This window comes from Canis lupus, chromosome 23 (genome assembly GCF_048164855.1).
Source record: "Canis lupus baileyi chromosome 23, mCanLup2.hap1, whole genome shotgun sequence".
In the NCBI taxonomy this organism is placed as follows: domain Eukaryota; kingdom Metazoa; phylum Chordata; class Mammalia; order Carnivora; family Canidae; genus Canis; species Canis lupus.
The window spans coordinates 27806712-27816177 of record NC_132860.1 but is presented as its reverse complement, the minus strand read 5'-3'; the positions used below and the strand labels follow the sequence as shown (position 1 = coordinate 27816177).

The 9466-nt window shown below is 38.9% G+C and overlaps 1 protein-coding gene across 1 annotated transcript in view; it reads left to right on the top strand.

The window, feature by feature from the left end:
- The first annotated feature begins 5 nt into the window (after positions 1 to 5).
- Positions 6 to 9466, top strand: part of PGM2L1 (phosphoglucomutase 2 like 1) — a 55118-nt gene continuing 45657 nt past the window's right edge. Inside the window, exon 1 of the mRNA XM_072794556.1 lies at positions 6 to 438. Coding sequence (XP_072650657.1) covers positions 328 to 438 — 111 coding nt within the window. The 5' untranslated portion in view covers positions 6 to 327. The remainder of the gene's footprint in view (positions 439 to 9466) is intronic.

Here is a 9466-nt window from a genome sequence, read left to right as displayed (position 1 = left end):
GGCGGCGGCGGCGGCGGCGGCGGCGGCGGCAGCGGCCACGACCCAGACATCTGGGACTGTTGTTGTTCTCTCGCGGCGGGACTGCCTCAGTCCTTTCGCGCAGAAAGAGATCCCGAGCTGGTTTGGTGGGAGCGGGCGGCCGCATCCCTCTTCTCTCCTGCTTCCCCGAAGCTGCAGCAGGAGCTGGCTCAGACACCCTGCGGGGGGTCTCCGATGCCCATCAGTGAGGAGGGGGCGTCAGAACCCTGGTGAGCGCATCTCAGCCTCCCCACCCGCCAGATCTGTCTTCGCCGGCCCCCCAGGCCCTCACACCCCAGTCTGGCTGCCATGGCTGAAAACGCAGAGGGAGACCTGAACTCCAACCTGCTGCACGCCCCCTACCAAACCGGGGATCCTCAGCTAGACACGGCCATCGGGCAGTGGCTCCGTTGGGATAAGGTGGGTACCTGGTCCAGCCCGGCATCCGCCCGGTCCTCCCGTACGCCCTCCCACACGCAGTCTGCCCTTCCCCGTCCCCACCCGGTCTGGTGCTCGGCAGGCTGCAGAGGAGATGGCTCAGGCCAGCCGTTGGGGGCCAGCGGAGCCGGGCGTTGCCACCCACCTATGCCTGGGCTGCCTCCCCGGGACCGTCTCAGCCCCGCTGCCTGTAGTCCCTTTTGCAGTGCGCGGAATTGCAGCCTCCCTTTATCACCCCCCCCCCCCCGCCCTTCAAGTGCACGTCGTCTCTCTCTCTCAAAAAATTATTATTATCATCATCATCGTCTTAAGTTAAACCTTTCATAGAGCTATTTCCTTTCTTCTCCCTTGACTTCCTTCTCTGCAAACCTGAAAGTGGGTTTTGGTACCCTTTTTAGATGTCTCTAACCGCTCACCGCTTTACTTCTGGTCTGGTGTGTTTCCACCTTCCGTCGCTAGGTAGTCGCTGGTCTTTTATCATTCCCCGGTATTCTCTAGTATCACCTTTTGCTCTCGAGAAAGGTAAGAGTTGTCTTACCTCTTTATTTCCCTTGTCAGGAGTTATTTTCTGGAAGCAGCCTGTTCAAAGAATCACGTTTTCACGGTTTCGTTTGATGTTCCTGATACGGAAGTGTTTTTGCTTTACCCACTGCTTTTCCTCCTCTGCCCCTAACACCCCCTCCAAGTTGTTGGGGTGATTTCATCTTGTGCAGGCAGATGGGATGGATATGTGAGAGCCAGAGTTAAAACGCAGTTCTCGCACTTGTAGAAGAGGCTGCATCAGAGGAAGATGATCCAAGCTTTTGCTTTGTCAAGTGCATTAAATGCGTTTGTTGAAGTAGAGAAGGCAACGTATTTGAAATAGAATTAATAATAGTGAATGAAGAAATTAGTATGGCGGTATGTGAAATCGTGTACAAAAGAATTTCCCAAAGGATTCGCTTTCTTAAAAAGTCTTCTTTTCACTTTGCTCATTCGTGCATTTAGCAAAAAATATTTATTGAGCATTGGGTAACGTTTTCTGAGTCTGTTAGGGCCACGGAATGAATACTAATAGTGAGAAAATAGAAGGGTTTCTGCCCTCAACAAGCTTTCAGTTAGCAGATAAGACCAACAAATAAGCAATTACAATAAGTTAGTTACTGTTACTTGATCATATGCATCTTGGACGTTCTGTTCTTCCTCTGGAGTCTAAACCAGTGCTTCTCAAATCTTAAAGTCTTTACAGATCACCTGGATCTAAAATGCAGATTCACAACTGATAGGTCTGGGGTAGGGTCTGAGATTCTTCCTCAAGAATGAGCTCCCAGGTGATACCAATGCTGCTGGTCTGTGGACCACTTGGAGCGGGAAGACTCTAGAGTGTTCTGATTCAAAAATCAAATTAAAGAAATCGCTCTGTTATTATAGTATTTGACCATATACATATATTTTTTAAGTCAAGTGTGCAGAATTTGTGATATCCCATTAATTACCATAAGGATGTGTAAAAAGCGAGTAACTTTAAAACCATTTGCTGGAGGTCAGCTTGGTAAAAGAGCTAAAGCTTAGCATACCAATATATTATAAACTGACTATATAAGTGTCTTCAGCAGGGAAGCCTAACCAAATTATAATGAATGATAACCTTATATGTTTAATATGGATGTTTTTGTTTAAAGCCATCTGCTTTCATTTGTATTTTCATTGCTATTTTAAGGAAGTGAAAGTGGTTGGGCCCTTATTGTCCCTAAAGAGAAAGGAAGAGTCATGAAATTTGAAAACACTTGTAGAATTCCAACACAATTTAATTTACTAGTAACTACCATGTATGTGAAAGCTTTTGACCGCAACAATAGGAATTTGTATTCATTACCATGGAGGAGATCTTTTGTTCTTTTTAGGTACCAGTTTTGTCTATACTTTTCCTAATGAGTCTCTTGATTGATTTTTTTAAAAGATTATTTGAGTGAATTAATATTTATTCATTGTCTATGCTGTGTCTAGGTATTATTGGGATATATGGAAATATAAAAAGACTATAAAATGTGTATATACATAAAAAGATAACACTAGGGCAGTATTGGTGGCAATTAAATGTTTTATAGGCAGTCCTTATAGGAATTCAGAAGTCAGAGTGACCTGTGGACTGGGATGATCAAGGAAGACTTTATAAAATGGGATACATATAAAAAGACTGAGAGGAGTCTTTATTGAAAATGGAAGAGAAATTCTTAAATTATATTTAAAGTGCCCTCTCTATTTTTTTAAGATTTTATTTATTCATGATAGACACAGAGAGAGATAGAGATAGAGAGAGAGAGAGAGAGAGGCAGAGACACAGGCAGAGGGAGAAGCAGGCTCCATGCAGGGAGCCTGACTTGAGACTTGATCCCAGGTCTCCAGGATCACGCCCTGGGCCAAAGGCAGCACTAAACCGCTGAGCCACCCAGGCTGCCCAGAGTGCCCTCTCTATATAAGATACTAGCTAAAAACCTGTGGAAGATACAAAGATGAAATAGATAGGGATTATATCTTCAAAAAACATAGAAGGGAAAATGAAACAAAAGCTCACAAAGGGAACAAGTAATACGTGTCCTTAACTGAGGAAGAAATCTAAATAATTTAAATAATTGTTTCATAAAAATAATAATTGATCCCTCTTATAATGGGAAATAATACTTTTAATTGGTAAACAAAGGTGTATTTAATGTATATTGATAGTGTGGGTAACCTAGGCTATATCCCAGGGCACTGAAATTTAGAGTGCAGAAATGTAAAATAATAGATCAAACTTTCAGCATTTATTACATGACATGCTGACAACATATATAGTGTTTTAGAAGAGGAACTGAGTTTAATACCTAATTAATATCTATTTAGTGGAAAAAAAAAAAAGGAACCTATCACATGTGGCTGCTTCTGAATGACTCTGCTTGCCTAGATCACCAAAATTGCTAGTTTTAGCCTTGGTAGGGTGATGTACTTAGAAAAGTCTTCATGAAAAAAAAAAGTGCTACTTGTGCTAAACTTTCAGAATTGGTTAAAATTTAGATTTGTCAACATAGGATCTATTCCAAGCAGATATAGAAAGTTTGTGTACTTACTGCTGTAGCTTTGGTTTGGATACATAGAGAGAAATTATTGGAAAGGTATGTAGAGACAGATCATAGAAAAGCTTCAGTATGTCTTTAGCGGCCTTGAATAAATAAAAGTATATATAAGTGTTAAAAAGAAAATAATGCAACAAGAAAGGTTTTTTATTGGGGCAGTCTGGGATACCCCATGTAATTTCCATGGGGTGGCATTCTGTTGGTAAATTTTTTTTTAAGATTTATTTTATTTATTTATTCATAGAGACACACAGAGAGAGACAGAAACAGACACAGGCAGAGGGAGAAGCAGGCTCCATGCAGGGAGCCTGAGGTGGGACTCAATCCTGGGTCTCCAGGATCACACCCCAGGCTGCAAGCGGCACTAAACTGCTGCGCCACTAGGGCTGTCCCGTGCGTTGGTAAATTTACCATAGTTCACTAACTGACCCTCAGTTTTTAAGCCTTCAGATTGTGTCTCTCTTGTCTCAGGATGAATTCACCCTCAAGAAACTGAAACTGATGTCTGAATTCAGAATGTAATTTTATTAATTTATAGTACAGATGTAATGTAAGTGGATTTGTCTCTAATCAGGGTATTTTCTAGATGTACCATAAGGGAAGTCAAAGAATCGGAAGATTTTTAGTGATCATGAAATCAAATCACAGGGATTCAGATACATAACTACATGTTCAACAGCATTGGCCTGTAATAAGTAAATGCTACCATTCTATGATGGAACTATCCTAACACTGGAACCCAACAAGTCCATGGTTCAAGGTGTTCTTCCTCCAGGTAATGCACAGATGACTTCTGTCGTGCTCTCTCCCTTCTATGTTCTAGATCTAAGGCCCTCACTTTCTTCTACTTCTTTCAATGTTTTCATACATTCTATCACATTATAAACAAGTCTTCACTGGCCTAGAAGCCAGATTCTCTGTAACATGACAACTATCACCTGTTTCTGATCTACAGTAAATTTTAACTTTTTGAAAGCAGATATAACCAAGATATTGAGTACTGCTCAAGTTTGGGTGCGTGAATGTGTGGGTGGGGAGTGGAACAGGACACAGGGCATATAAATGCTCCAGGTGGAGCAGCAACAGCTATATTGACAAAATGTGCAGGCAGAGATTGGCCATGGCATTTTGAAAAATAGTGGGTAGAGCACTCTGGTCTCAAAATGTAGGTGTATGCTGAGAAAGGATAGAATGTAAAGTTAAAGATGGTTTAGGTTAGGTTAAGGCTATGAAATGCCTGAAAATAGAAATAAAAGACTTTAAGCCAGTGATTTTCAGATATCTAGCATAGTTAAACTTTTTCAAGCAAAATATAGCCCTGGAAAATGGTGAATGGGGATCCCTGGGTGGCACAGCAGTTTAGCGCCTGCCTTTGGCCCAGGGTGCGATCCTGGAGACCCAGGATCGAATCCCACGTCAGGCTCCCGGTGCATGGAGCCTGCTTCTCCCTCTGCCTGTGTCTCTGCCTCTCTCTCTCTCTCTCTCTCTCTCTCTCTCTGTGACTATCATAAATAAATAAAAATTAAAAAAAAATTTTTTTAAAAAGAAAATGGTGAATGAATTTTCTTTTAAATCATCATTGTGTGATGGAAAATATACCCAAGAAACACCTCTACAAAGGCAGTCTTGTGTAATTTTATCATACAGAGACCTAAAGAAGTTGTGGTAGAGCCTAACCAGGGCTTGTATCTGTCAGCTAGTTCAATTTTTACAAATACTCATTTATATTCCCTTTCTTGGTTCACATTTTTCTAATACTTAATTTGGTCTTTAATCACTGAAGAGTACAGAATACACATGGCTTTATTAATTTGGGGAAAATAGTACTTCCTAGTTGAATATATTTGTGTAGTTTTCAAACCGTGTAAAATACTCCAAATTTCATTTGATGCTCACAGCAACCCTGAATGGTAGGCAAGCTAGGTAGTAGTTATCCCCATTTTTACTAGTAAAGAAACTTAGTTTCAGAAAAGGTAAATGACTTACTCAAGGATGTATGATTTTTAAGCAGTAGAGTTGGGACTAGAACCAAGGTTACCTGACCTTTACTCTAGTTTTCTTATCACTGAACTATACTCTGTAACCTGAATATTTAGTAAATGTTAGTGATATACACCAGGTTTCAAGGACTTCATTAAAATGATTTTATTGGCTTATGTTAAACCTGAGTAGGATGTAATTGCAGAATAAATGTCATGGAATTTTTTTTAAGAGCTGAATTTGCAGATCAACAGTTGCTTTGGTCTCCCTAGCAACAACATTTCTCCCTCTGAGTAATTTTGTACATATAAATGAGGGTTTGAACTTATTTTACTTCTTAGAAATAAAATTCATTTTTCTTTTTATTTCCACATTTCTTACATTTTCCCCCTCAGTTTCCATCATTTCATCTTCCATGCATTTTTATTCATTTCAAAAAATACATACTTATGATAAAAAAGAAAAGTACAAAAAGGAACATAATAGAAAACGATGATGTTCCTAACTGCTTCTTGTTTTTGATTTGTTCCTTACAAGCTATTTTTAGCTGTTTTTAGTTATTCTCATGGTTACCATCAAAAGACTAAATAATATGCTAGTACCACTAGTCCTGGATTTATTTTATGCATTATTTGTCAAATATATGCTCTAAAAACTCAGAGCTCATGTACACCATTCTCTCTCTCTCCTAAATTTCAACATTTACGTTTTAGTTATTCACTTAAAAGTTTAAATAATGTGCTTAGTGCTGGGATCCCTGGGTGGCGCAGCGGTTTAGCCCCTGCCTTTGGCCTAGGGTGCGATCCTGGAGACCCGGGATCGAATCCCACATCGGGCTCCCGGTGCATGGAGCCTGCTTCTCCCTCTGCCTATGTCTCTGCCTCTCTCTCTCTCTCTCTGTGTGACTATCATAAATAAATAATTTTTTTAAAATGTACTTAGTGCTAACTCACAAATGCAGAGCTCCCAATTGCCCATTTTATTTAAGAGGACAGTGGCAGAAAACAAACCTACATACACAGAAATAGAGAAAACCCATACCATCTTCCCAGAAAAATCTGGGGATACCAATGACTGACCAAGGATTAAGTTATGTAAAGGAAAGAAACATCATGAAAACCAAAGAAAAAGAAAGCAATGGGCCCAGAACAAAAAGAAAGAAAGAAAGAAAGAGAGAAAGAAAGAAAGAAAGAAAGAAAGAAAGAAAGAAAGAAAGAAAAGCTGAGGTTAACGAGATATATAGAACTTTAAAAATTTTTAGATTAAATTTAAAGAGACGATTCCATCAAATGAGGAAAGATGCTATGAAAAGGAATCAAAAGCAAGAATGAACTCTTGGAAGTTAAGAGAGAGAAAAAATGACTGAATCCCTCTCCACCTTCTGCCAAATGCAATAGAAAATATAAAAACTTAAGTTGAGGAAACCTACAGCAAAAAGGATATAGGAAATATAAGGGAAGCTGACATGGAGGAACTACTCCAGTGGAAAGAAATCCCAAATGACTATGGTGCCCTAGATCCACATTGGGCTTCAAGAAATGTGTCTTGAAAAAAGAATGCTACACACATGCCGTAAATAATAAAAAACTGGAAGATATTAATGATATGGTGAAGATGGTATGTTTCTCTGGCAACAACATTAAAAAAAGAAAAGCAGTTTTCTACGGATAGTTCAGAAGAAGGGAGGGGAGGAAGGAGGGATGGGAGGAAGGAAGGAAAGAAGGAAGACCTGAGTAAGCAAGTTATGGTCTGAACATGAAGCAAACTGAAACAGGGCATGATTTTGAACAACCAATTGATAGGACTTCAGAAAAAATTCCTTTTGATCCCAATACCTTCAGGAGACATAGATGGGCCTGAACAGAAGCAAATTTTATCCAAACCCACAACAGGGATCCACAGTGAACAATATGTAGATGATCTTAACTTGGTGTTCACATTATGTTCAATTTTGAGGATCAACCTGAAGACAAAATGTAAGATTTAATTATTTATATTGTGGTGAGAAAACACACAACATAAAATTTACCATCATAACCATTTTTAACTGTACAGTTCAGTAGTATTAATTATACTCACATTGCTGTGAAATGCATCTCTAGAATATTTTTCATCTTTTAAGTCTGAAATCCACCCACTATATAGGTCCCTTTTTGCCCTCCCCCCCCCCCCATTCCCTGGTAACCACCATTCTACTCTTTCTATGAATTTGACTATTTTAGATACTTCATAGAAAGAAAATCATATAGTATTTGTCTTTTTGTAACTAGTTTATTCCACTTAACATAATGTCTTTAAGGTTCATCATGTTGTAGCATGTTACAGGATTTCCATCTTTAAAACTGAATAATATGGTATACCATATTTTGTTTATACATTTAAGCATCAGTGGACACTTGGGTTGCATCCAGCCCTTGGCCATTGTCAACTGTGCTGCTGTGAACATAGATGTGCAAATATTTCATCAAGACCCTGTTTTCAATTATTTTAGCTATAAACCCAGAAATGAGATTGCTGGAACAAAATGTAGATATTAGAGGCATAAGTAGGGTTTTGGCTTACTGTGCTTTGTTTCATGCTACTTTCTGACTTTCAGAAATATGTTGAAATTTCATCTACTCCTTCAGTACCCACTGACCCTTTCTCCAGTTCTTTTTGCATTGTGGATTTAGTCCTTTGATACCTTTACTGTCATTTGAAAAATTCCCAGGGACACCTGGGTGGCTCGTGGTTGAGCGTCTACCTTCAGCTCAGGGCATGATCCTGGGATCCCGGGATTGAATTCCGAATCCAACTTCCTGCAGGGAACCTGCTTCTCCCTCTGCCTGTCTCTGCCTCTCTCTGTGTCGCTCATGAATAAATAAGTAACATCTTAAAAAATAATAATAATAAAAATAAAATAAATTCTCAGGAAGAAGAGGAGTCTCATCTTCAAATGAAACTCTCTATTATTTTTTCAAATTAAAAATGTACTTAAAAGTGGAAGCAACTAAGATGTCCTTCAGTAGGTGAATGGGTAAATAAACTTTGGTATATCCACACAGTAGAATACTATTTATTGATTTTTTTAAATGACCTGTCAAGCTACAAAAAAGAAATGAGCCATCAAGCCACAAAAACACAGTTAAAAAACTTTAAATACATACTACTTAATGAAAGAAGCCATTTTGTAAAAGCTACGTACTGTCTGACTCCAACTGTATGTCATCCTGAAAAAGGTAGAACTGTGGAGACAATGAAAAAAAATGAACAGGGGAAAGGAGGAAGTAGATGTACCACAAGAGGTTTTTAGAGCAGTGAAGCTATTCTTGTATGATACTATAATATGTAATACATTATGTATTTGTCAAAACCCATATGTAAGTTATGGGCTTCAGTTTATCATATTGGATCAATATTGGATTAATTACAACAAATTACCACACTAATACAAGATGTTCACAACAGGGGAGACTATTGTGAAGGGGGGCATTTATGGGAACTCCCTGTACTATCTGCTCAATTTTCTATAAACCTAAAGCTATTCTAAAAAGTAAAGTCTAGGCCGCCTGTCAATAGCATGTGACTCTTGATCTTGATGTCATGAGTTTCAGCCAGCATTGAGGGTAGAGTTTACTTAATAACAAATAAACAAACAAACAAAAGATTTAAAAAGGTACAGTCTATGAATTTTAAAAATATATATGTACTTCAAAGGGAAAGGATTCATATTTGAAAGCACATCCTTTTTCCCACCTGAAATTTTCAAAATAGGTGGACTGGCTTATTCTGCTTTTTGTTTGGGGGCTTTTTTGCCCTATCTTTTCTTTCATAAAGGACTTTTGTTTAGTTCCTTCAAGTTTTCTACAAGGCCATTAGAAAGCCTATGTGTATATATCTTTGATCTGGAATTATTTTCCCTCTTTCTTTCCTCCTATTTGAAAAATTTTAGGGAGCCT